This window comes from Parambassis ranga, chromosome 22 (genome assembly GCF_900634625.1).
Source record: "Parambassis ranga chromosome 22, fParRan2.1, whole genome shotgun sequence".
Lineage (NCBI taxonomy): Eukaryota > Metazoa > Chordata > Actinopteri > Ambassidae > Parambassis > Parambassis ranga.
Genome location: NC_041042.1, coordinates 8,501,572 through 8,528,745, shown reverse-complemented (window position 1 = coordinate 8,528,745; position 27,174 = coordinate 8,501,572). Strand labels below are relative to the sequence as shown.

General features: G+C 42.0%; 6 protein-coding genes across 10 annotated transcripts in view; 1 reads left to right on the top strand and 5 right to left on the bottom strand.

The window, feature by feature from the left end:
- eml5 (EMAP like 5) overlaps positions 1-2,815 on the bottom strand; it is a 28,091-nt gene extending 25,276 nt beyond the window's left edge. For all 3 annotated transcript variants that reach the window (XM_028395025.1, XM_028395027.1, XM_028395026.1), the window contains exon 1: positions 2,301-2,815. In XM_028395025.1, the coding sequence (XP_028250826.1) occupies positions 2,301-2,497 (197 nt within the window). In that variant the 5' untranslated portion in view covers positions 2,498-2,815. The remainder of the gene's footprint in view (positions 1-2,300) is intronic.
- Positions 2,816-3,086: 271 nt separating this feature from the next.
- Positions 3,087-6,783, top strand: ttc8 (tetratricopeptide repeat domain 8). Its single transcript, XM_028395384.1, has 14 exons — positions 3,087-3,143; positions 3,309-3,554; positions 4,014-4,134; positions 4,232-4,295; positions 4,387-4,546; positions 4,634-4,723; positions 4,802-4,846; positions 4,933-5,018; positions 5,109-5,196; positions 5,272-5,382; positions 5,460-5,599; positions 5,694-5,868; positions 5,983-6,189; positions 6,288-6,783. The coding sequence occupies exons 2-14, from the start codon at positions 3,441-3,443 to the stop codon at positions 6,402-6,404; spliced, it is 1,518 nt and encodes a 505-aa protein (XP_028251185.1). The 5' UTR covers positions 3,087-3,143; positions 3,309-3,440; the 3' UTR covers positions 6,405-6,783.
- Positions 6,700-8,468, bottom strand: LOC114427361 (CD209 antigen-like). The gene is made up of 6 exons (XM_028395385.1): positions 8,322-8,468; positions 8,053-8,169; positions 7,652-7,903; positions 7,419-7,579; positions 7,139-7,275; positions 6,700-6,993 (listed from the first exon to the last, which is right to left on the bottom strand). The coding sequence occupies exons 1-6, from the start codon at positions 8,416-8,418 to the stop codon at positions 6,843-6,845; spliced, it is 915 nt and encodes a 304-aa protein (XP_028251186.1). The 5' UTR covers positions 8,419-8,468; the 3' UTR covers positions 6,700-6,842.
- Positions 8,469-8,680: 212 nt separating this feature from the next.
- LOC114427727 (CD209 antigen-like protein A) lies at positions 8,681-10,798 on the bottom strand. 2 transcript variants are annotated; one of them, XM_028395936.1, is made up of 6 exons: positions 10,600-10,798; positions 10,249-10,362; positions 9,738-9,995; positions 9,479-9,636; positions 8,975-9,111; positions 8,681-8,891 (listed from the first exon to the last, which is right to left on the bottom strand). In XM_028395936.1, exons 1-6 carry the CDS (start codon positions 10,715-10,717, stop codon positions 8,735-8,737), a joined length of 942 nt encoding a protein of 313 aa, XP_028251737.1. In that variant the 5' UTR covers positions 10,718-10,798; the 3' UTR covers positions 8,681-8,734. The 2 variants fall into 2 exon arrangements, with proteins under 2 accessions (XP_028251737.1, XP_028251738.1); XM_028395937.1 differs by having other exon boundaries at positions 10,249-10,350.
- Positions 10,799-10,853: 55 nt separating this feature from the next.
- Positions 10,854-13,428, bottom strand: LOC114427985 (CD209 antigen-like protein E). Its single transcript, XM_028396258.1, has 6 exons — positions 13,234-13,428; positions 13,045-13,152; positions 12,581-12,838; positions 12,321-12,484; positions 12,104-12,234; positions 10,854-11,880 (listed from the first exon to the last, which is right to left on the bottom strand). The coding sequence occupies exons 1-6, from the start codon at positions 13,343-13,345 to the stop codon at positions 11,730-11,732; spliced, it is 924 nt and encodes a 307-aa protein (XP_028252059.1). The 5' UTR covers positions 13,346-13,428; the 3' UTR covers positions 10,854-11,729.
- A 1,174-nt stretch (positions 13,429-14,602) lies between these two features.
- Positions 14,603-18,492, bottom strand: LOC114427984 (hepatic lectin-like). Of its 2 annotated transcripts, XM_028396257.1 has the most exons (7): positions 18,387-18,492; positions 18,085-18,180; positions 17,848-17,963; positions 15,403-15,553; positions 15,151-15,317; positions 14,908-15,044; positions 14,603-14,818 (listed from the first exon to the last, which is right to left on the bottom strand). In XM_028396257.1, exons 1-7 carry the CDS (start codon positions 18,451-18,453, stop codon positions 14,668-14,670), a joined length of 885 nt encoding a protein of 294 aa, XP_028252058.1. In that variant the 5' UTR covers positions 18,454-18,492; the 3' UTR covers positions 14,603-14,667. The 2 variants fall into 2 exon arrangements, with proteins under 2 accessions (XP_028252058.1, XP_028252057.1); XM_028396256.1 differs by lacking the exons at positions 17,848-17,963; positions 18,085-18,180; positions 18,387-18,492 and adding exons at positions 15,797-15,892; positions 16,101-16,253 and having other exon boundaries at positions 15,403-15,669.
- Positions 18,493-27,174: the final 8,682 nt, after the last annotated feature.

Sequence of the window (27,174 nt, the reverse complement as noted above, 5' to 3'; positions counted from 1 at the left end):
GCAGCCACTTCCACATCATCTGTACAACATTTATGTAAACACCACTTAAAACTGTCTGAGTTAATTTCTTTAATCCCTGCAACAACAATGCTGAATCATGCTGTCATCCTAAGTGACTGAACTAAACTCTACAGGATCCTGATTGGGTGAGACACATGTGCTCTTTAGAGACCATGCTTCCTTTCACAGAGAGACCTGGCAGCTATTCTAACAGTGAGGGCATTTTACGTGTGCACTAGTATCCTGGTTAAGTGGGATTTGAAGAATCAGTTTTCCTTGTGTTCCATGCAAACCACCAAACAGGAACCAAACCAGGATGTAATAAAACCAAGCTACAAATGTGCATTTAAACATGCTCATTTGCACATTAACTGACAGCAGGACTTCAGCATCTTATTAACACTCTAGAGACGTGTGTAAAGATAAGACACAGACAGCCTTGTCAACACTGGAACACTGATGCAAATCTTGCAGTTTTGTCCTTTAACAGTATATTCTCAAAATTTGCTCATACATTTCAGAGCAATCCTGCTTGTGTGAACCCTGCAGCAGTAGTAAAATAAATAATATTCACCTCACTTTATTCAACCTTGCTGAAACAAAACCAGTCGCTGCCTGGCATCTATAATCTATAACTCTGGCTCTGGTCCATCATAAAGTTAACAAGATAATGTAATAGGAGACAGTCTTTTATTCCTGGCTTCTTTATAACACTATCACGTTAACTCTCACTATCATAACAGCAAAAAAAAAAAAAAACAATTTACCAGGTGGGGGTTTTTCAGCCAGAGAAAACGTTCTAGAGGTCAGAGGAGGTAAAAAATGTTCCATACTTTTATATTTACTGTTATTATTTATGAACTTAAATAATAAAAGATTTAAAAAAATAAACAATCTTTAAAACATTAAAAAATATCTACATAAATAAGACATTCTATTATCAAGATGGTAGTAATTTACTATGAGAGTCAGCCTAACGGGCTTTTCCCTCCATCACAGGATGTGTGATGGGCAATCTTTATCTTTACTTCAGTCAAGTGTATTTGTAGCCTAGTATCTATATTTTGAATGCATTCATGTGCCTGGGTGAGATTTATGTTCTGTACATGTCAGCATATAGTACGAATAAATTCTATCAAGTGCAGAGATCACAAATCAATGCAACAGCAGAATAGCAAATAATTCTGTTTTACTGTGCACAGAACAGCTAAACAAAGGGCTGACCATTTTGCACCCTCGTCACCTGAAAACCTGCTAGCTCTCCCACATCAGACTGGGAAGCCAGTTAAAAGAGCCTATGGGGTAAACAGAAGGAGAAACCGGGGCAGCAATTAACTCTTCAAGTCAGTTTAGGCACCTGACAAACATGATGTAGCAGTAACCAAAATAGACTAAGAAAGTGAAACATAAGATTACAGTGAGGTATTTGAACTGTAGGTCTCTACAGCGAGGAGGAGCTGCACGTATTCCACATGAGTGAGTGCAATGTGAGAGCCCTTATTCAGCTCTGACCCTGCTGAGGATTGCTCCTGGTTGTTCTGTAGAAGTCAAAGGTTTCTGATCTGTCATACAGTTTAGTGTGAAACGGTGACATCAAATATCCAGATTAGGCATTGTGGATTCAAATATTTATCAGTTTTGCAAATTTGGTTTTGCAGTTTAGCAAAAAAAAACATCAGGTTCAGTCAGTGAGTCCTCCGGCTAGGTTTTTGAACACCGGCACTTCACCCAGGGGCAGCGGAGGGTTAGTGTCTCTACTGTCTGTCTGATTAATAATGAAGCAGGAGTCCAGCTGACTACTGACACAATATATAAAGGCAGTCATCTCCAGGCCAACACACAAGCATACATGTCAACACAAGCACTGGAGCATTGGACACAGGTCATTTTTGTGTGGCATGCTGAGAAACAATTAGAGAAAGGACCTAACACTGAAACCGAGCAGAGACAGATGTGGACTTTGTGGTGTTTGACAAGTCAGGCACTACATTAAAGATACAAAACCCTGCTCAAATGATGAGACGAGGCCACCAAGAAGAAGTGACATGTGGCTGGTTACAGACACCTGCCCTACCTGAGTACCCTTGAGCAATACACTGAACCTACTAGCTCGCTACAGGGATGCTGCTGAGTAGGAGTGTGCTTCCACGAGCTCCCCAGCTCATATTACCTTACAAGGTGACACTAGCACCTACAATGTCAACAGCACACTGTCAATGCATTTAATGCTGTAGCCAAAGTCTGGTGCTGTCCGCGGTGCTGAAGCCTGTGTGTGTGTGTGTGTGTCAGTGCACACATACCTGATTATATCATCGTTGTGCCCCAAGTAAAATTTCTGTTTGTGTTCCCGGGTGTTGTACACAACTCCCACACCGGCGACAAAATAGACAATTTCCTTGGCGGCGGTGTAGTACAGGTTGTTGCGGCACTGATGTCCCCGGTATCCGTACACCCACTCCAGTCTCAGGTGGCAGTTGGGAGCAGTTCTGTCAGCCATGTCCGCACTTCCGTGTGTGTCTCTCTGTCGCTGTCACGTAGGTTTTCTGATAGAGTGTCATTCACCAAAAAGGATTATTTTAAGCCCGTGTGTCCCATTAGTTCCACTGGGTTTTAACCAGTCCACGGAAAGCGTTGAAACGAGGCATTTTCGAGGCTGGTGTGAATGAATCGTGTCGCTGCCCGGTAAGATGAACGCCCCGTGCCTCTATTTAGGACGCAGCGTTCTGTGCTGTTGTTTTCATTGCGAGAGTCTTCTTGTACTTCTGCAGCCCGCGGTCCTCTTCGACACAGGTCAAAGCTCCTGTCAAATCCTACAAAGATGGAGCTGCACTGTTATTCTACAAGCACCGCCCACACTGCTGACGAAGAGGTCTGCCGTCCAATCAGATGCTTGGACTCATCATACAGGAAAAAGCAGGAGAGGACAACTCCTTTCACGACTCGCGCTGACCAGTGCTGACTAATTTCAAACCAGATATTTTAGTGAACTAGTTAAAAATATAATTTATTGGATAAAACCTTCATTTATTTATTTTTGTTTTAATTCAAGAATAACGCAAAGAAGTCCATAAATTGTGTCATAGCTCTTTGTGAAGGTAGTTCATTGTTGAATTTAAAATTACAATGACACTGTGGATCCACACGTCCAACACGTTTGCGATTGACTTTTTGTTATTGTTTTTTTAATACTTTATTTTTGTTATTGGTTTAATTTTACTTTCTCTTTTTTTACAACAATGAGGGAGTGTTTGTTTGAGGTGATCTGATACTTTCTTTTATTTTCTTCTCTTGTCTTTTCTTTTCTTCAGAGGAAATTGCGTCACTAACAGACCGCCCTCCTCTGCTGTTGCCGAGCGACAGAGGAAGCTTTGGATTCGTCATCATCCCATCTTCGTTTATCGGCTTGCTGAACGATTTGAATAGTTGTTTTAACACTTGCAATGGAGGTGACAATGGACCCCTTGTTTTTGGCTTGGAGCTATTTCAGAAGACGGAAGCTCCAACAATGTTCAGATATCTGTACGAAAATATTACGGGACAGCCCATACGACCAGGTACAGTGGAACAGTTAGCCTAGCCAGGCTAGCATGCTAGCGATTATCACGACGGAGAGCTTGCTAGCGTGCTAACGCTGGGAAGCTATGCAACCTACTGCATAATCCCGATTAGTCGAGTCTGTACTTTGTCATTATTAACGGTGCAAGTAGTGGTGTTTATTGAAATTGTCTGTATCTTACTGTTGCTGGACATCTTGCTGCATTTGACTCCTGTCTTCTGCACCCTATGTCATTTGTTGTCAACTTTTGCATTTCTCATTTACTCACTCCATACTATCTTAAGGACTCCTCCTTACTCATCTCAGAGGTAACCATGATTGCACTGTTCCTTCCTGCCATTTCCATCCTTTATAACTTTTATAGCTAGAAATAAAACCCAGTCGTTTACCTCCAAGTTTATCTGATTACTTTTAAATGATAAAATGAATTATCAATGATAAAACATTTTGTGCACAGGCAGCGTGGAGCTTGAAAACCCGTGCTCTTACAGAGATGGTATACATAGATGAAGTCGAGGTGGATCAGGAGGGGATTGCTGAGATGATGCTAGATGAGAGCTCTATTGCACAAGTTGCTCGTAAGTGTTAGCGCTCATTTAATACCTATATTTAACCGAATCAATAATTGTAACATTTCCTTAAAGGGCAACTGATTAAAACTTAACCATCTTGCAGGACCTGGAACCTCATTGAGACTCCCTGGGACGAGTCAGGGTGGAGGTCCCACACCAGCTGTGAGGTACTGGGTAGCCTAACTAAATATAATCTGGGAGATCTTTTTAAGAAAGTAAGAAAATATCTGATCAGCCTTTGCTTTTCCTTTCTCTTAGGCCTATGACACAATCAGGGCGGCCTATCACAGGATTTGTGAGACCCAGCACACAGTCCGGACGCCCTGGCACAATGGAGCAGGCCATCAAAACTCCACGCACTGCCAGCACTGCTCGTCCTGTCACTAGTGCATCAGGTCGATTCATCCGTTTGGGAACGGTGAGTGTAAAGAACGTATGTATGTTATGGTCAAATATTCCGATTTTATATTGATAGCCTAAAACATTTTGCATTTCCTTTCCCCAGGCCTCAATGTTAACCAACCCAGATGGACCTTTCATTAACTTGTCAAGACTAAATCTAGCCAATTATTCCCAAAAGCCCAATTTGTCCAGGGTAAGACAGAGACTACAGTTATAATATACTATATTTCTTATTATTTTTACCTCTCATTTAAAATAATGTCTTCAACAGACACTCTTTGATTACATCTTCCATCATGAAAATGATGTGAGAAATGTAAGTTTTGCACAATTCTGTAGGATAAAACTGGTTTATATAATATTGTAAGATTGGTTGACATGAATGTCATATTTGTCATACAGGCTTTGGATTTGGCTGCTCAAGCCACTGAACATGCACAGTTTAAAGACTGGTGGTGGAAACTTCAGCTGGGGAAATGTTACTACAGGCAAGTAACTCACAATATTTCAGTTTTTAATATTACTCTTTTTTTTTATTGTTTTTCTTTTTTAATCATTTAATTATCTGACCTCCGCAGGCTTGGTTTGTATAGAGAAGCAGAAAAACAGTTTCGATCAGCTCTTAATCACCAAGAGGTGGTAGATACATACCTCTACCTAGCAAAGGTAATAATTGAGATATTAAAGTAATACTTTACATAACCAAATTACAGCATAATCCTCATCTGTGTTGTCCCATAGGTTTACCAGCGCTTGGATCAACCAATAACGGCACTCAACCTCTTTAAGCAAGGCCTGGACCACTTCCCCGGTGAGGTCACCCTTTTAACAGGAATTGCCCGCATCCATGAGGTACAGTATGTCCTAACATGATATAACTGCAGTAAAATAAGAAGCCATGTTTTATGCCTCTAATGTGTCCCCCCCAGGAGATGAACAACATTTCCTCCGCTACAGAGTACTACAAAGACGTGCTGAAGCAGGACAACACTCATGTGGAGGCTATAGCCTGTATAGGCAGCAATCACTTCTACACAGATCAGCCAGAGATCGCCCTACGGTTCTACAGGTCAGATAAAAGGTTTCTGTTTAATTTATGTACATGTGATGAGAGGTTATATTTCATCTGAGATTCACTTCATTTATAAATGTGACTTTGCTAGACGGCTTCTCCAGATGGGAGTGTATAATTGCCAGCTGTACAACAACCTGGGCTTGTGCTGTTTCTACGCGCAGCAGTATGATATGACTCTGTCCTCATTTGAGAGGGCTCTGACCCTGGTTGCCAATGATGAAGATCAGGCTGACGTCTGGTACAACATAGGACATGTCGCAGTAGTAAGTGCACTGCCTTTGATAATATCAATGCAGAATGTGACAACGATATCAGGCAAGTTCATTTCACACACAGACGGATTGCTGCAAAGTGTTGTTTTTATTTTGTGCACACAGGGCATTGGGGATTTGACGCTGGCCTATCAGTGTTTCAAACTGACTTTGGCTTTTAATAATGACCACGCTGAGGCCTACAATAACCTGGCTGTGCTGGAGCTGCGCAAAGGTCATATTGAACAGTCTAAAGCTTTCCTGCAAACTGCTGCATCACTGGCCCCTCACATGTATGAACCACATTTCAACCTTTCCATCCTCTCTGAAAAGGTAATATATTCAGCTGACCGTGTATTCAGTGGAGTGCGGTTCAACTGACGTGTGACGAGTAATAATCTTAACAACATAATGTTTTTGACTGTGTCCAGATTGGGGACCTCCAAAACAGTTACACTGCGGCCCAAAAGTCTGAGGATGCTTTTCCAGAACATGTCGACACTCAGCAGCTTCTCAAGCAACTTCGGCAGCACTTCTCAGTGCTGTGAGGATGCGACCACCACTGTGAGGACCACGAGGCTTACAGACCCAAAGTTATTTAAAAAGTAAAAGGTTTGCGGGTTAGTCAGACTTAAAAAGAAAACAATATATAAGAAGTAGTTTTGGATTATTTATTAAATGGTCACTAAACTGGTCACAAAGTTCACTGGTCACACGGTGTTCAGTGTGGATGTGACTGAGGTCTCTGATCCACAGGAAATACTGTGGTGGGCATGTTATGTGCAAAAAAATCACAGTTTTTTGCACCATTGTAATTAAAACACCAAGACCAAAACACCAAGCTTTAGTGTTTACATTGAAGTACTTTATGTAAAGCACAATTCCTAAATATTTTATTTATTATAATAAATGAACACATATTTTGTATGACACTTCATCCATTTAGTAGTCTCATTGAACAGAATAAAAAAACATAAGATGTCACATTAATCTGCAGGTCTGCTTCTCATTTCACAAATCCATTTCAAGGAATAACTGCACGGAGCATCATTCCAGGACTTAAAGGGATTGATTCTGGGATACATAGCTGCACAATCTTCATTAGAGTGGTTGTTGGGCTCTCCGTCATTCCAGTACCTGAAACAAATAATAGGCTGCTCAGTGAGGCTGTAATATCTATTGTGAAGCGGATGGCTGCCACAATTCTAAGTGTAGGGTGTCACAATGACGTGCAACACTGACAAGACAATACTGATCTGCTGATGCTAGATACAACTGTTACCCATCAGTCAGTCTTGTCCCATCCAGCCACTTCCAAATCCCTTCTTCGTCAATGTCTCTCAGTCCAATCCAGTAGCCGCTCACCGATATGGGTTTTGTGGGGTCTCGATTATTATTTATCAACTCAAAGAGACGCATCTGACAACAAAGTAAATACACACAGGTACGCTATATTTAGTTATATAGTTCTGCATGTAGCACAGACCTCTTGTAACGGGTCAGTAATTAAATGTGAAGTCTTTGTAGATCTGTCTACATTATTCTGTTTTATTGAGCCTCACATGTGTCTCTCTGCTGTCTATCACTGCCAAGTCCCCTCCTTTAATCTTGCAGTAGCGTCGGGCTACCAGCCATGGTTTGCGTAGATTATTAGAGAAAGTGATGTAGTAACACCTTGAGTTCATGAAGGTCCATCCTGGCATACATTGTCTGCAGCCCTCCTCTGTTGTCAAAGAAAAGGGGAACATGAAGAGTTCTTGTTTGAATCACAGTAATTATGAACTGAGTATCTCACCAATCATTGGGATGTGAGACTTCATTGATGCAATTTCTATTTGAAACTGGTTAATCTGTTCTTTGTAGCTTTTGCTCCGGCTGTCCAGGTGATCCATCTCCCACTTGGTAAATTGGTGCTCACTGGTCTCTTTCGCCAGCTCTTTCCTGGCTTCTTCTTTGCTTTGGAGTTCAGTGTCATATGTGGCCTGCAGCTTAGCCATCTCACTGGCGATATCAGTCACTAAATGGTTTCCACTTGTAATTTTGTTATCTGCAAGTGGTGAAGAAAGAGTTAAAAAGCACCATACATATGTGCAATATTCACTTTAGAGTGAACATCTTGTCTGTTAACCTCTAAATGAACTTTTAACCTTGATACTATGTTACTACAATATGGAAACCTCATGGACAATAACTTACAGTAGACTCCTAGACTGATATCGACCACCAGCAGAATGACAGCGAGCACTGCCAGGCTCACTGTAAGCATTTTGTGATAGCTCAAACTGGATTCAGGTCTCCATGTTGACATGGACACTACACAGAACAGTAAGACATAAACAGAAAAAACAACCTGGATGATGACATGAGGGTGGGCCTGTCTAAGACAATTTTCGATGAATGTTCTCAAAGTTCAAATTAGCACAATATTGTTTTTCCATTCACATCTGTTGTTTAAATTAGCTTACCTCGCTGAGACTGCTCATCAGCACCAAAGTCCTCTTGAGAAATCAGTTTGTTATATGTGCCTTCGAAAATGCCACCTGAATTATCTCTGTCCTCCATTTTGGCTTTCTAGAAGAGTCTAATATGACAGTCCAGGATGGATTATTCGTCAGGACATTGCCCCGTGTGTGTGTGTTGTCAAACACAAAGTGCATTTGTTAAACATTTACAGGAGGGGCAGCTTATTGGTAGAGCTGTCGCCATTTTCTAATCACATAAACCAAGACAATGACATTTATACATATATTTTATTATGTGACACATAATTATCTGCTCTTGTTTTACATACATCTGAACAAAGTCACATCATACACAACAGACATGTGTCAGATTGAGGCTTATTTATTTGAAATATTTATTAATCCACATTGTATGGTTAATTTCTAATCATGTCTCTCTCACAGATCCACTTCAGTAGATGGGTTTGACAGTTTCGATTAAGCCACATCTTTATTTGAGAAATATGGGGGTAAGTAGCAGCACAGTTCTTGCTCAGAGGTCCACTAAAGTCAGGCTCTCTCTCTCCCCAGTACCTGTGGGAAATCAGAATCAGTCAGTCACATGTGCAGTGTATCCTGGTCATGATGTTGAAAATAAAGATTCATTCACTGCTTACGCTGTGGACACCTCAGTCACATTGTTAATCCAGACCCAGGTTCCCTGCGTCTCCATATGAGTAAGGCCAATCCAGTATGCGCCCTCCCACCACACAGTAGATCCTGACACCCTTGGACAGTTGTCGGCAATGAATTCCTGTTAGAGAACACATACAGGAGTTCATACCCTGTGTTGTATATTTTATACAGTATAATTAATGGATTTTAAAGGTCCCGTGTGTAGAAACAATAATCATATATTTGTTTTGGAGTCTGTTCATGTAAGGCAAAATGTCATCAAAACATAGAGATGAAAGAGGGTTTTTTGCAATCTCACCACTAGATGTCACCACTTAGCAGCTTTACTGAGCAATAGTTCCATAAGGAACTATGTGATAATCCCAGTCTGTAATTTTATTCTGCAGACAGCATTAGACCTTTTATTAGTTAACTTAAGAAACAGAACCCTAAGATGAATTTTGTGGTATTATGACATGTTGTATCAATATGCATTTTTGACCCACCTGCTCCTCCAAGCTGTTGATCACAAGCAGGTCGCCCCCTTTACTGATACAATCTGCTCTACTATCCTGCCAGTTCTTTGAGGATTCAGGGGGAGAAAAATAATAACAGGATGTATTAAAGAGAGTCCATCCAGGTTGGCACCTGCCACAGCTTAGCTCTGTTGCAAGGGAAGAAATAATACATTTGTTGTGACAGTTAGGGATGGATTTTTTCCTACTGGACTGTTGCAAACAATGACAAATAGAAGGTCCGCCTCACCAAAGAAACTTTTGTTTGCCTGAAGATTTGACTTCTCTACATATAATGTCTCGAGTTGACTCTGCAGCATGTCAGTGAGGGCCTTTTTCTGCCTAATGAGCTGCTTTAGCTTCAGGTGGCTGCTGCGCTCTGTTGCCAGGGCTGCCTGGGCCTCCTCTTTGGCTCTGATGATGTCACTGATGTTGCGGAGATGGTTCATTTCAACGATCAAGGGGGTGGCAACTGACTGAGCAACCTCAACGTCTTTGGCTTTGGCACCTGATGTAACACAGAAACAGGAGAAAGAGGAGCTCTGTGTGGAGTCAGTGTTAGTGTTTCTAGTTCCAGCAGCTACACATTAGTTAAAAATAAGAATGGAATTTAAAAAAAAAAAACAAAGCAAATCCCTTTCCTCTGATTGGTGCCAGAGGTTTCAAATATTACAGCCATGTTTTACTGTGACCTTTATTTTCTAACTAACACACTTCAGGTATATGAATGACAGAATAATACTGTGACCTCTAATACTTACAATAAATTCCAATGACAACAGCAGTTAAAAGCAGAACCGCATTCAGCAGGCCTAGACTCAGTACAACCAGTCGTTGCTGTGGAATCGCAAACACCCGTCCTCCTGCAAACAGACCTTGAAAATGTTCCTCTCTGATGAAATCATAATCTCTCATTTATATCCCTCTGAATACAGTTAACAGCATTTAATGATGACCTTTTTTAAACCATCTGACAGGATTCACTTTAAACTGATACACAAATTAAAATAATATCTTATCTTACACATATCTAAAGTCATATGTACGCTAGGTATAGAGCTAAAGAGGAAGTAGGACAGAGTTCAGAAGCTGTTGAGATTTTACAGTTTTACCTTGTCTAAAACTCCGACTGTGAGAGAACGAATGTCCATCTTCATTGAAATCATCAGAAAATGTTTGTTCGCATGACATTTCCTCCTCATGTTCTGACTGTAGCTGGGAGGCCTCCATTATCCTGCTGCAAGTCGTGCTTATTGATCTGTTTGTCTCTCTGGCTCTCTGGCCTCTGGTTGTGTGTGTGTGTGAACCCTGTTCTGGGTGCTTCTGTGTAAATGTAAGCATGTAAGCAGGACAAAGCCATAATCCATCAGGTCAAGAATATATTTATTTAAACATTACAACACCAAGACACAAGTGAGCCTTTTTAAACATAGAGGTACATCGATTAATAATAGGTTTGTTTGTGAAATTGTAATCAGATGGTGTTTATTGATGCATGATTTTCCAAAGCTAATAATCCCTATATTAGTGCTGGTAAGTAAGAGGTGACGATTAAAAAATGTGCGAGTGATCTATTTGTGATGCTTTGATATGTTCAGTATGTAAGATTTCTGTGTGTTATGACAACACTAATATATTTTGTGTGTGTGTTCTCCCTCCCCGCCAACAGGGGGGAGCATACTATTGGTTCTGCAGCTGGATGAAGCTCGGAGGATTGGAGGACGCAGATGGGCTCAGAATTTAAAAACCCTCCACGTCAGACACCCGATGCTCTTGCCCTTCTCTCCACATCTTAAGAAGACTGAGCTCGATTTTCGATTGTATATTTGATATTAGATTGTGAATATTAGTTCATGTAATTTGGATTCGTCGTTTGATTTGGACTTTACCTAGAGTCATTGAATTTAAGTTATTATTACATACCAGGCACATTTAAGTAGGGGTGAGAAGCCGTTTTTGTTTATTCGTTTTCTCCTATTTTTCGTTAGGAAGTCAGGGAAGTCATGTGTTTTTGTTTGAATTTATTTTCTTTTGTTCAGGAAAGACAGGAGCTGAGAACCTTAGTTTTGTTTGTTATTTTAACATTGCTCACACTGAAGTTTTCTGTTGCCTCGGTTCATTTGTAAATAAATTATTTCATTCGTCATTGGTATTTTTCATATCTACCTTGGGAGTCGGAACAGGAGGGAAGAGTCACTTTATGTTACAACTAGGTTTCCCTAGGTGACAGAAAATGTTCAACTCATTCAGTCAAAGTTGGTGCCTTTTCACAAATCCATTTCATTGGGACTGCACACTTAGCATCATTCCAAGCCTTGAAGAAGTTTTCTCTGGCATACAGTGCTGCACAGTCCTCTTCACCAACATTATTTGGTTCTCCATCATTCCAGTACCTAGACAAAAAACGTCATGCCATGTTTGTTGTGAGAGCAACTTGAAGACACAACAAGCATAGTCATTTCTTTGTTGACGTTTGTGGTGCTGTGTTTATCTGACTATTATTATCCTGGATAGCCTCAGAGTGTACCAGAAACACACCCACGCAGTGAGACATTATGACAACAATTACCCACCTGACGCCTGACTGCAGCTCAATTTACACAGAATGCAACTTACGCTTCAGCAAGGTGTTTTCCATCAATCCATTTCCAGGTGGTTTCTTCATCCGTATCTCTCAGACCAAACCAGAAGCCCATTAAAGGTTTCGAGAGGTCTTCATGAGTTATCAGCTGATTTACCATTGCATTCTAAAAACATAACAAATGTAAGTAAATATTATGATATCATAAAAAAAGATATAAATTAAGAGTGTTTCAGTAAAATGTTGACTTACCTCTTTGTCTTTGCTGTCTATGATTGCCAGGTCTCCTCCGTGTGTCTGACAGAACTCCCTAGCTTTCTGCCATGATTTGAGTCCATCACTGCTCGAGAAGGAGAAGTAGTAACATATGGAGTTCATCAGAAACCATCCTGGTGAGCAGTGTTTGCAGCCACCGTCTGTCATATAATTAAAAAAAACACCAATATATGAAACCATGAAGACAAATGTTATATAAATTGGGGGGTTTGCACTTATAGTAAAACATGTCTCACGGATCAATGGTATTTGTGATCTCAGAGTGGCGATATCCTTTGTTACTTTAACAATCTGCTGTTGATAGTCTGTGCTCATTTTTGTCAGGTGTTCAAACTCCCAGTTGACTTCTTTCTGAGTCCTCATCTCGTCTCGCTGCTTCCGGGCCTCCGTTGTGTTTTTGACCACAGCCTTGAAAGTGTCCTGGAGCTCTTCCAGCTCTTTGCCAATGAGTTCTGCATCATATACGGTGAGGCGGGTATCTGTGAGCTTGTTATCTGTGAAGAAAAACAAGAAACTGTTTGGATTTACAACCAACCCATTCTTGTAAAACTTCCACCTTATGAGGATACACAAACCCAGTTCAGATAAACAATGAGATCAGTGACCTCTCAGAATGACTTCAAAAAACTTTTAGGATATAATAGGTTCAGTATAATTATTACACAAACATACACAATAACACACAAATAGATTGACTTACAATGAACTCCAAGACCAATATCAACTATTAACAGGACAGCAGCAAGAAGTGCCAGGAACCCAGCAGCCAGTCTGCAACGTCTCTCAGGTGTCATACTGAAAAATGGCACTAAACAGAAAAAAATGAACCATCATCATGAATCTGTTTTAGCAGAATCCAATGGAAATGCATTTAGTAAACATTTACTACCTTGTTGCCAGGTGGATTGGGGGTATGGAGGATGCTCTTCCAAGTCCTCTTCACAAATCAGTGTGTCAAATCCACCTTTAAAGTTAGAACCTGCATTTTGTCCTCTGTCCATTCTTGCTGTTTAGTTGTGATAAGTCAAGAGTGGACATGTGAGCATTAATCTGCAGCTGTGTTGAAACGAGCTAGCACAGCTGAGTCATGAATCTTGTATTATTTCAACAAACTTCTAGTGAAGTGTCAGTTAAATGAAAAAAGAGAAGTGAAATCAGAATATGAAATCTCCACCGTTACTTTCCTCACTGTCTGAATCTGCTGACCCTGCTAAAATAATTCAAGGCATGCAACTGAATGCAGGTCAAGCCATTCTCAACTCTCATAGAGCTGAACACTATTTCAGGCTGCAATTGACTGAATTATCAAACAACAGATGTGAAAAAAACAAATGTATGTCTCCTTTGAGTGTGTCTAAAGAGGCCAAACCAGGAAGTTTTTTCCTAAAATGTTGGTTGTTTTAAACATGAAAGAAGCTTTTTTTGGAGTCAGCCTCATTTTCAGTTCAGGCCCACAAATGAGGCATGTGACAGCTGTCAATCTGATGTTAGGATCTGGGAAATTATTTAAAAAAAAAACACACAAAAAAAAAACTGGTGGCCCATCCTGCACTGATTTTAGCCCCTCTGAGTGAGCAAACACATGAGTCTCATTCAAAGGGCATGTCAGCATGTTAACATTTTTGAAGCATATGTCATCTTGACCATGTTCTTTCCATGTTTCATTGTTTTCAACCAACCAGTGTCAGGACTCCAGGTTGAGCCAGGCCTTTTATTTTGTATTTTAGTGTTTTGGTTATGTATTTTGTTTTACTTCCTGTTCCTGTTTTATTTTGATAATACTAACTCTCCTCAGGTTTCAGGTGTCTTGTCTTCCCCTTCCTCATGTTCTCCCTCCTCCTGGTGATCATCTGCTCCTCCCTAATGTGTCTCACCTGTGTCTAATTGTCTTCCCTTCTCCCTAGTTTGTCTCCCCTTCACTCGGTGCCAGTTCGTCTTGGGATGTTTGTGGGTTTGTCGCCTTGTCCAAGCCTTGCCAGCCTTGCCAGCCTTACCTCAGATCGGGTTCCTCCTTGTTCTCACATATGCCATGCTAAGGATCTGTTTTGTTTTTTGCACCTTGCTGTTTGCCTTGAACTTTGCTTGCCTAGCCATGTTTTTTTGAACACCATGCCAAGTGTGATTTTTTTTTGTCACTCCTGTGAGAGACTTTGATTCTGGCCCCCTGGTCAGTAAATAAAGACTGCTTTGATTTTTAAGTGCTCTGTGTTTCTGCATCTGTGTCCACCTCCTGCACAAACCCTGACAGAAACACAACATGTCTTAAAAGTATTTTATTCAAAAACCTTCCAAGCTGAGCATGAGCAGAAAATACATTTGGTATTTAACTGGAAGGAATTTCACATATCCAGTGTAACATGTGTTGGTGACAATGTCCATCGTATCTTGTCTTCCAGGGATTTGTTGGTGTGTACAATACAGCCCCACAGTCCTCGTTAGACCCATGGTTGTTTGGTTCTCCATTTATCCAGTACCTTAGAAACATCAGACACAGAGATGGCGTCACTTCATCAAATTAGTGTTTAATGTGAAAATAATGAAAGAACAGTTCTGCAGCTCTCACCTTCGTTCCACCTCTGTGACATTATTAATCCACACCCAAGTCCCCTCTGCCTCTTTGTCAGTCACACCGACCCAGAATCCATTTTCCCACCATTGAGAACTGGTTTTCTTGTTTTGGATGCTGTTGCTCACAAATGTCTGAGTGAGCAAAGGAGTCAGCATTTTCAAAGAGCATGTCAGCATGTTTACTTGTATTTGAAGCATATAATCAGTTTCTTGCCATGTTTTATTGTTTTCCACCAACCTGCTCCTCTGGGTTACCAATCACAACCAGGTCTGACCCACGACTGATGCAGTCTGCTCTGCTGTCTGGCCAGTTCTTTTTGACAGTCATGGACTCAGAGTAAGAAAAAAAATAGCAGGTTGAGTTAAAATAAATCCATCCAGAGAGACATCTGCCACAAGATCCCTCTAAGAGAAACAAAAGTCAGCGTTAATGTACTGTAGATCAATTAAAAACTGCTATATTCTTATATATTTTGTGTCTTCATGTCACCCATAGTTGATATGTTGGACTGCAGGTTGTCCTTCTCTGTCCGCAGTGCTTGAATCTGTCCCTGATAGTCTTTGTTGGCGGTCTTTAGCTGCTCGATTTTCGCCTTAAGTTGTGCCTGGTTTTTGATTTCCATGTCTAACTCCTTCTTGGCCTCCTCTTCAGCCTTGATTACATCACTGTGGTTGCTATGGAGATCATTGAGCTCAGTGAGGAGCTGTGCAGCAGCTGAGTGGGAGGCCTGGACGGAGCCCTCTCTGAATTTGTTACCTGAACAGGTGAAAATACAAAGACAATGAGATCTACTGAGGCGATGGAGGTGAATAGTGTGTAAAAAATTTATGTAAGGTAATAATTTACAGAAGAGGGAAGTGAAACTTTTAACTGTCATACTTACAGTTTATGCCAATTGCAACAGCAGCTATCAGCAACACAGCGTTGAGCAGCCCCAGAAACAGCAGGATCAGTCGGTAGTTTGGAAAAGTGAATCCACCTATCATTATGGGACGTAAAGGTTTCCAATGCTCTTAAAATCTCATGGAGATTTAGTGATATACAAATATTTTAAAACTACACATGAGAACTCGGTAGCAACATAACCTTTCAGGAACAATGTGTACTAATAACCAGGAATCTGTAATAGGCAACAATATACATCTGATTATTATCCCTCATTTAGCCTGCAGTCATTAAAATCATACCTTGTCCAAATACTTTATAGGAAATCCCTCCTGTGTTGTCATTTAGCCTCTGCTGCTGGTTTCTCATGTCTGCAGTGTTGCTGTTACTGCCCACTGAACTGCTTGCCTCGTCTTTTATACTCCCATCAGCAGAGTTTGGACACAGCATGAGTACTCTCTGGGTGACTAATGTCAGGAAATCAAAAACAGAGATGTCTTTATCCAATCTTCAAATCCACTGGGTTCATATTGCTAAATACCAGTCCCACACACAAAAATAATGAAGCTGGAACTTATGGCTTTGTGTTTCTTCCAATGTCCATGCAATTTTTAACATATATTTTGTGGCACCAAGTATTTCTCGTGCTTCAGCTCCTTACAAACTCACCTGAGGTCAGTGCAGTCCGCTGCCATGAAGGCCCTTTTCTTGTTCAGTAGAGCCTTCAGGTCAACTGTAACCCATTGTGTATTGTCGGGGTAACAGTGCACTGTCTGGATGGGGAAGGAGTTGTTTTTGCAGAACTTGATGTAGTCAAAAACAATGGTTTGAGAGGTCTTGACAATTTACCAGCTCTCATAGAAACATGAACATTTCAGCAAATATTGTGAATTAATAACATAAATCTTAAAAAACCTTTTTGTCTTTGGTGTCTATGACTGCCCGGTCTCCTCCATGTAACTGACAGAACTCCCTGGCTTTCTGCCATGATTTGATTCTATCTCTGCTCTTTATCATCTACTGTGTGGTTGTTACAGTAAACATGTAAATATGTGAAAGGAAACTGCACTTTATGGAAACTGAAGGTGACAAATACACAGAAACACAACATGTCTTAAAAGTATTTTATTCAAAAACCTCCCAATCCATGTATGAGCAGAAAATATATTTGGTATTTAACTGGAAGGAATTTCACATATCCAGTGTAACATGCGTTGGTGGCAATGTGTATCGTATCTTGTCTTCCAGGGATTTGTTGGTGTGTACAATACAGCCCCACAGTCCTCGTTAGACCCCTGGTTGTTTGGTTCTCCATTCATCCAGTACCTTAGAAACATCAGACACAGAGATGGCGTCACTTTATCAAATTAGTGTTTAATGTGAAAATAACGCAAGAACAGTTCTGCAGCTCTCACCTTCGTTCCACCTCTGTGACATTATTGATCCACACCCAGGTCCCCTCTGCCTCTTTGTCAGTCATACCGACCCAGAATCCATTTTCCCACCATTGAGAACTGGTTTTCTTGTTTTGGATGCTGTTGCTCACAAATGTCTGAGTGAGCAAAGGAGTCAGCATTTTCAAAGAGCATGTCAGCATGTTTACTTGTATTTGAAGCATATAATCAGTTTCTTGGCATGTTTTATTGTTTTCCACCAACCTGCTCCTCTGGGTTATCAATCACAACCAGGTCTGACCCACGACTGATGCAGTCTGCTCTGCTGTCTGGCCAGTTCTTTTTGACAGTCATGGACTCAGAGTAAGAAAAAAAATAGCAGGTTGAGTTAAAATAAATCCATCCAGAGAGACATCTGCCACAAGATCCCTCTAAGAGAAACAAAAGTCAGCGTTAATGTACTGTAGATCAATTAAAAACTGCTATATTCTTATATATTTTGTGTCTTCATGTCACCCATAGTTGATATGTTGGACTGCAGGTTGTCCTTCTCTGTCCGCAGTGCTTGAATCTGTCCCTGATAGTCTTTGTTGGCGGTCTATAGCTGCTCGATTTTCGCCTTTTTTTCGATTTCCATGTCTAACTCCTTCTTGGCCTCCTCTTCAGCCTTGATTACATCACTGTGGTTGCTACGGAGATCATTGAGCTCAGTGAGGAGCTGTGCAGCAGCTGAGTGGGAGGCCTGGACGGAGCCCTCTCTGAATTTGTTACCTGAACAGGTGAAAATACAAAGAGATCTACTGAGGCGATGGAGGTGAATAGTGTGTAAAAAATGTATGTAAGGTAATAATTTACAGAAGAGGGAAGTGAAACTTTCAACTGTCATACTTACAGTTTATGCCAATTGCAACAGCAGCTATCAGCAACACAGAGTTGAGCAGCCCCAGAAACAGCAGGATCAGTCGGTGGTTTGGAAAAGTGAATCCACCTGTCATTATGGGACGTAAAGGTTTCCAATGCTCTTAAAATCTCACAGAGATTTAGTGATATACAAATATTTTAAAACTACATGAGAACTCGGTAGCAACATAACCTTTCAGGAACAATGTGTACTAATAACCAGGAATCTGTAATAGGCAACAATATACATCTGATTATTATCCCTCATTTAGCCTGCAGTCATTAAAATCATACCTTGTCCAAATACTTTATAGGAAATCCCTCCTGTTTTGTCATTTAGCTTCTGCTGCTGGTTTCTCATGTCTGCAGTGTTGCTGTTACTGCCCACTGAACTGCTTGCCTCGTCTTTTATACTCCCATCAGCAGAGTTTGGACACAGCATGAGTACTCTCTGGGTGACTAATGTCAGGAAATCAAAAACAGAGATGTCTTTATCCAATCTTCAAATTGACTGGTTTCATATTGCTAAATACCAGTCCCACACACAAAAATAATGAAGCTGGAACTTATGGCTTTGTGCTTCTTCCAATGCCCATGCAATTTTTAACAAATTTTTTGTGGTAATTAGTGTTTCTTTGCTGCATTTTTGATAACTTTCAGTCCCTGATGCCTTAAGAGTAAGCAGACCAATTTTCAGGTGAATTGGACAAATCCCCCAGGAGTAGTTCTGAAAGATGGAAAATGCAAAATGGTGCTGTTTTTTCAAAATGCCTGTGCGTTCCTGTGCATTTAAGAGGATACCTGCAAGAGACTTTTTTTCTCGTCTTGAGGTGATACATATGTGTACCAATTTTCGTGTCTGTAGGGCAAACAGAGACTCAGATCTCATTCTAGGGGGCACTGTTGAGCCATGTGGCCACGCCCGTATATGATGATGAGGTGATATGAAAAGGTGCACAGGGGCTGATGTCATGATAGAGTAAGAGGCAGGTAGGATGAACAAATCAAGACACTGTGTTCTGTATGGTGGCGAAGGGTCACCTTCGCGGCATTGCCCCGCCCACACGGTGTAACATCGATCTGCGTTTTTGATAACTTTTGCTCAGCTATGGCTTCAGAACCATGTGACAAAATCTCGGGTCTGTCAGAGTATTTCCCTAGGGGGAGTTCGTTCAAATACGAGATGTGGAACATGGATAATCAGCCTGAACACAATTCATACTGCCAGTAGGTGGCACTATGAGTGTATCAGCTCATTAGCATATCAATCAATTTTTTCATCCACATAGGATGAAGTATGTGGGAGATACAGCCACAAATACATCCATTTCTTGTGCGTTGGCAAAGGGTCAAATTCGTGGCGGTGCCACAGCCAGATGGTATGACGAAGTGCTGCGCTTTTGATAACTTTTAGTCCCTGACCCCTTAATGACAAGCGCACCAATTTTTAGCCGTATCAAGCGGAAGTTTGTCAGAAGCAGAAGGGAAGTGAAACTTTTCATTGTCATTCTGACATTAAGGTCATAAATATTATAAAAGTCATAATGCCCTTAATCAAATAGATATTTGGTTAGTGGTGCAAAACCATTTAAAATCTACATATTTCCCAGATAGCAAGTGAATGTGGTCCACTTATCTCTCTTATTGACAAGGATTTGGGCTGCACACTTTGGGTTTGTTGTCCGCAGATGGAGGTGCATTTACGGTATTATTTTTTGTTGCCAGGTGAATTGGCATGGAGGATGCTCTTCCAAGTCCAGTTCACAAATCAGTGTGTCAAATCCACCTCTGATGTCCATCCATGCGTCCATCTTCAAACTTTTTATCTAAGGCCGGGTTGCAGGGGCGTCAAGACTTCCTTCTCCTAGGACACTTCCTTCCCCAACATTTCTAATGAAAGTGCCTTTTCAAATTAGAAAAGAGAAGAGACATCTGTACATGTAACCTCCACCATGTAACTTTCCAGTAATGATGGATATAAATCTGCAGACCCTGCTAAAATAAGTTGGCATGCAGTCCGGAGCATGTCAGGTTATCTTCAAGTCTCATAGAGCTGAACACAATTTCTTTTTGGGAGAATTGTCAGCTGCTTGAAATGAGGCTGCATTTGACTGAATTATCAAACAACTGCTGTGAAAAATTAAACTGAGCATAACAAAAAACAAACAGCCTTAATTCAGCCTTAATGAAACCTGGACACAAAATGTCTGTCCCTCCCCTTGAGTAAAAACAACAACCACACAACCAAACACACACAGACACAAACACACAAGCTGTACCTCATGAAAGCCTCTCGAAAGGCAGGTGTTGATGCTGACCAACTGGACCATGGAGCAAGGGAAATAATGGCCTGGCCTGATGTGTTTTTTGACATCACATGGAGGTGGGACCATGCTCTGTATTAGCTCTAGGGGGTGGGATGTGTATGGGAAAGTGGGGTGATGGATTTCACAGCTCTGGGGAAGAAGCTGTGTCTCAGTCTGTTGGTGTGTGTTCTGATGCTCCTGTACCTCTTTCCAGAGGGAAGAGGTACAAACAGTTTGTGTCCTGGGTGGGTAGGGTCTGCAGCTATACGACCAGCTCTCCTTTGAATCCGGCTGTCGTATATGGAGTTCAGCTGTGGGAGAGGACTCCCTACAATCCCCTGTACTGTCTTCACCACCCGGGCCAAGTCCTTCCTGTCCTGTGCAATGCAGCCCCCTGTACCACACTGTTGCACTCAGACAGAGGATGCTTTCTATTGTGGCCCTGTAGAAGTTTGTCAGAAACTGAGAGGAGAGTCCAGGCCTCCTGAGCTTCCTGAGGAAGAAGAGCCTTTGTTGGGCCTTCTTCACCAGGTGTGTGCAGGGACCAAGACAGGTCAGATGTGATGTGAATGCCCAGGAACTTGATGTTGTCCACCCACTCCACCTCCTCCCCATGGATGAGGAGAGGGATGAGTGCCATCCTCCTGGATCTCCTAAAGTCCACAATGACCTCCTTGGTCTTGCTCGTGTTCAGGGCAAGGTTGTTGTCTGTTGTCATGAGTAAAAACAACAACCACGCAACCAAACACACAGACACAGACACATGCTCTGTACCACACAAAATCCATGAACTGCATAGATTCTAGTGCCCTCTGAGGTTTAGGGGGCTACTTGCTGTTATATGTTGTTAATAGAAGACCCTGGCCCTCAATGGTGGGTGAAATATTTTTGTCTGTAATATTTCTCAGAAGAGGGAAGTGAAACTTTTCATTGTCATTCTGACATTAAGGTCATAAATATTATAAAATTCATAATAATTGGTTAATGGTGCAAAATCATTTAAAATCTACGTATTTCCCAGATAGCAAGTGAATGTGGTCCACTTATCTCTCTTATTGACAAGGATTGGGGCTACACACTTTGGGTTTGTTGTCCGCAGATGGAGGTGCATTTATTATTTTTTTGTTGCCAGGTGAATTGGCATGGAGGATGCTCTTCAAAGTCCAGTTCACAAATCAGTGTGTCAAATCCACCTCTGATGTCCGTCCATGCGTCCATCTTCAAACTGTTTATCTAAGGCCGGGTTGCAGGGGCGTCAAGACTTCCTTCTCCTAGGACACTTCCTTCCCCAACATTTCTAATGAAAGTGCCTTTTCAAATCAGAAAAGAGAAGAGACATCTGTACATGTAACCTCCACCATGTAACTTTCCAGTAATGATGGATATAAATCTGCAGACCCTGCTAAAATAAGTTGGCATGCAGTCCGGAGCATGTCAGGTTATCTTCAAGTCTCATAGAGCTGAACACAATTTCTTTTTGGGAGAATTGTCAGCTGCTTGAAATGAGGCTGCATTTGACTGAATTATCAAACTGCTGTGAAAAATTAAATTATGTTGCTCACTCTGTGTTTTTGTCTTTGATGTAACAGAATAAAATGTATGTCTTGCAGCTATATAGACCTTAGACTGGATATATGATATCCTTTGAAAGTGGCTTTGAAGCTAATCTAAGCTAAAGCCACCGCACTGAGCATAACAAAAAACAAACAGCCTTAATTCAGCCTTAATGAAACCTTCCTGACAATGGACACAAAATGTCCGTCTCTCCCCTTGAGTAAAAACAACAACCACACCACCAAACACACACAGACACAAACACACAAGCTGTACCTCACGATAGCCTCTCGAAAGGCAGGGGTTGATGCTGACCAACTGGACCTTGGAGCAAGGGAAATAATGGCCTGGCCTGATGTGTTTTTTGACATCACATGGAGGTGGGACCATGCTTGTCACTTACCTGTGGAATACAGGGCCCCAAGATGCACTATGGGAAGAAGGCTCCGATCAATAAGCAACTGCTATCACAGTTCACACATGACAGTTTTTTAACTGCCCCTATGTTATGAGGCCAAACCACAATCAGTGTTGGGTAATTTTACCACATTTCGTGTCGGTACCATGTAATGCAGTGTTAACAATCCGTGCGTATGTCATGTATTTCTGTGAGATCAGGTTGATTTGAATCAGTCAGGTCATTTTCTCCCAGTTCCAAACACAAAAATCATGAAGATGGTACTCATGGCTTTGTGTTTCTTCCAATGCCCTTGCCATTTTTAACAAATATTTTGTGGTCATTTGTGTTTCTTTCACTCCTCACACAGACTCTGGGTTTTTTCTTTCCTGTTTTAGTGACTATCCTAATATATCACAATGTCCTACAAAGCACAGTTATTGTAGGGCTCATGATAAGGATAAGAGCTCTTGACACTATTTGGTGGATTACTACTAATATTGCTTCTTGTTATTATTCTATTCTTGTTAAAGCAGGTTCATGTCATTGTTGTGTTGTCTCATTTGATGTCACCTCCTTGTTCACCTGCATCCCTACATCAGAAGCCACAGAGATGGTAAGGACGTGCCTCACACAAGACAGCACACTCAAGGAGAGAACCAACCTAACGCCAGACCACATCTGTGACCTGCTGGACCTCTGCCTGACCACCACTTATTTCCAGTACAATGGGAACTTTTACAGACAGAAGCACAGCTGTGCGATGGGATCACCTGTGTCTCCTATTGTGGCCAACCTCTACATGGAAGAAGTGGAGAGAAGAGCCCTGAGTTCCTATCCTGGAACCACCCCCACCCACTGGTTTAGATATGTGGATGACACCTGGGTCAAAATCAAGACCAACGAAGTGGAACAGTTCACAGAACACATCAACGCAGTGGATAACAACATCAAGTTCACTCGCGAGGACACCAAGGACAACAATCTGGCCTTCTTGGACTGCACAGTACATATTGAGGAGGACAGGAGCCTCAATGTGGAAGTGTACAGGAAACCCACACACACGGACCAGTACCTGTTGTTTGATTCACACCACCCACTGGAACACAAACTGGGAGTCATCAGGACCCTGCAGCACAGAGCACAAACTGTACCCACCAGCTCAGAGGGGAAGAAGAAGGAGCAACACCACATCAGGAAGGCCCTGCAAACATGTGGCTACCCGAAGTGGGCACTCATCAAAGCCACAAAAACAAGACCCCCCAACAACAAGAAGAAGGACGACACCAGGTGGAGAAAGAACATCTCCATTCCATATGTGTCAGGAGTATCAGAGAAACTCTGCAGGATCTTCAACAACCATGACATACCGGTCCATTTCAAACCTATGACAACACTAAGACAGAGACCGGTTCACCCGAAGGATAAGATTCCCAGGGAGAAACACAGCAATGTGATATATGCAGTCCAGTGCAGTGAGGAATGCTCTGATCTGTACATTGGAGAAACTAAACAACCACTCCACAGAAGAATGGCTCAGCACAGGAGAGCCACCTCCTCAGGACAAGACTCAGCTGTTCACCTCCACCTCAAAGACAAAGGACACTCCTTTGAGGACAACAGCGTTCACATTTTAGACAGGGAGGAAAGGTGGTATGAAAGAGGAGTCAAGGAAGCCATCTATGTTAAGCTGGAAAAACCTTCCCTTAAAAGAGGTGGAGGCCTCAGACATCATCTTTCTACCACATACAATGCAGTGATTCCATCCATTCCCAGGAAGTTTGCACATACTCACAGTAAGAACAAAGGGCTGTCAACCAGTCCCCCTCCGGCAGTTTCATAGTCGTTAGCCAGTCGTTAGACACACCTGGCCCAGTCAGCCAGAACATCACAGGTAAGTATGGAAACATTTAGTGCTATTGTTTTTTAAGTTTTTTAAGTTTTACCCAGACCCACCCACTGAGGTCTGTAACCACATATAAACCATGTTTCCCCACCAAACAGTTAGAACTGATGAAGCTGCTTGGATGAGCAGCGAAACGTCTTCTAGAAAACTCTACAGGTCCAGACGCCTTGCTTCAACCTTCTCTACGTGTGATGACCTGGATGACTGAGAATCTTCATCAACAAACTTCAGTATAGTTAAGTCAAAAATAATTAGTTTGGTGTACTATAAAATATCAGTTCAGATTAGATAAAAAGTGTGAGTTATGTTAAGTAAGCACTACTCAAGTATGAGGAAACTGATGCCTCAGTCCCTGAATAGAGGATTTGCACCATGAGTGAAGGTGGTTGGGGGAGCAGTGAAATATCTACAGAAAAAAAACAATGACTATAATTACCACTAACACTATTAACACTAAACAGATGAATTACTTTATGACCACACTTTAAAGTGTGGACAGCAGCCACTTCCAGTAGGGCTACATCTGAGTGGATGAAGGGCCGGTTCTAGACAGGCATGTATGAGGGGGCAGTCAGAAATGTGAAGGGGGCATCATGTGTTCGCTTCATGTTAAACCACCTTTTTTTCTGTTCTTATAGTGACTGTATTTTCCTTGCTGAATTGGGTTGTTAGCTGTGTTCAAAGCCAGCCTGGAGAAGTAGATTGCACTGTGTCTATACCGCCACCTACTGTACGGTCTTTGAGACTGCAGCCACTGCTGTTCTCTTGTGTTTCTAATATCCAGCTGTTGTGACTCACCATTGTAAACTGTCTCTCAAGTCAAGTCAGCTTTATTGTCAACTCTGCTATATGTGCTGGACATACAGAGAATCGAAATTGCGTTACTCTTCACTCCGCAACATATAACATGTAACTAAAAACTAAAGATAAATATAAAGTGTAAAAAATGTACCTACAATGAGGCACACACAAAATACAAGGCACATAATGAAGGCACAATGCAGTAAGAGTGCAAAAGATGTATAGTGCAAGTCAGTGCAGTTGGCATAATATAAACAGGAATGGTTTAACTTATAACAGCTTATTGAGACTGGTATGAGAGTGCAAAAGATGCAATGGTGCAAGACAGTGCGGTTGGCCTAATGTAAACAGTCCAGGAATAGTTTAAGTTATAGCAGCTTATATGAGACTGGTGTGACATGACAGGGTAAAAAGTGACTGGTGCACAGAGTTCCTTTGGTAAAGTGGCTGGTACAAAGAGTTCCTATCTTGGGTGGTGGTAGGGGTGAGGGGATGGTGGTAGGGGTAGGGGGTGGGGGGTGGTGTCAGGGAAGGGGGAGAAAGTGGGGCACAGCAGGGAGAGAGTTCAGCTTCCTGACAGCCTGGTGGATGAAGCTGTCCCTCAGTCTGCTGGTCCTGGCCCGGAGGCTGCGCAGTCTCTTTCCTGATGGCAGCAGACTGAAGAAGCGGTGTGAAGGGTGGGTGGGGTCTCCTGTGATGCGGAGGGCCTTTCGGGTGAGACGGCTGTCGTAGAGGTCTTGGAGGGAGGGGAGAGGGACGCCGGTGATCCTCTCAGCTGCTCTCACTATGCGATGAAGCGTCTTCCTGCAGGTGGCGGTGCAGGCTCCGTACCACACAGTGATGCAGCTGGACAGGATGCTCTCAACAGCCCCTCTGTAGAAGGTGCACAGGATGGAGGGAGGGGCTCTGGCTCTTTTGAGCTTGCGGAGGAAGTAGAGGCGCTGCTGTGCCTTCTTGGTCAGGGATGCAGTGTTGTTAGTCCAGGAGAGGTCCTCAGTGATGTGCACACCCAGGAACTTGGTGCTGCTCACCTGCTCCACAGCAGCACCGTCGATGGTCAGAGGGGAGTGCTGACTGTGTGCTCTCCTGTAGTCCACAACCATCTCCTTTGTCTTATTCCTGTAGTATGTTTCATCTCCACCGGAGATGAGACCCACCACAGTTGTGTCGTCCGCAAACTTCACAAAGATGTTGGTGTTGTGTGTTGGCGTGCAGTCATGGGTCAGCAGAGTGAAGAGGAGGGGGCTCAGCACACATCCTTGGGGAGCCCCGGTGTTCATTATGATGGTGCTGGATGTGTTTCTGTGTTTCTCTCAGTTTGGGGTTAAAAAATAAGGACATAACATAATGTTTAAAATGCACCTCAAAACTCTTTGTGTGTTAAAACTGTATGTGCTTTTTTGGAGAATGGTATGCAGCGCCTCTGCCACAAACCACACACACATATTTGCATAATTTTCAATTGTTTGTTTTCCTTTTTGATGGGATACTGTGATGTTTTTATGTTTCTGTATTTTTGTTTTTCTTTGCAGTGGTTCCTGCCCTGTACTTGATGAGGGCTATAGTGACGTGTTTTTGGCTACTGCACTTAATCAGTGAGCACATACACACCATAGCACATCACAACATGATGAAAGCGCCGCCCTCTTGTTTCCAAATATGGTTACTTCTGGCTCCAAAATGTCAAGATAGCAACCAGGAAGTAAAGAAATCAAGGCTTCAAAATAGGAGTTCACAAACTAATTGCTAGCAGGTTGATGGCTGCGTCCATCTTTTATATGTGGTCTATGCTTTGTCCATAGTTGTTACTGTCAATGATCGCTCAGAATTATCTGAAACTGCTTCACCTCTATGATGAGGGCTCATATTGATATTTGGTAGGGAGCAAGTTGATGTTGTGTTGTAATGCATTGCTCAGAAGTTGAAGTATTTTACTATTGTACACTCAGGGAAGTTCTGTACCTGCAGCAGATAGTGTTCATAACACGTAATCACCTGTAAATACAGCAGAAGACCACTGGACCAACTCTGACTGCACAAACATCCTGATACATATTTTGATGTGGGCTCACAGTGAACACAAAAGGCCCACTTAATTATCACAAGCTGACCTTTGCT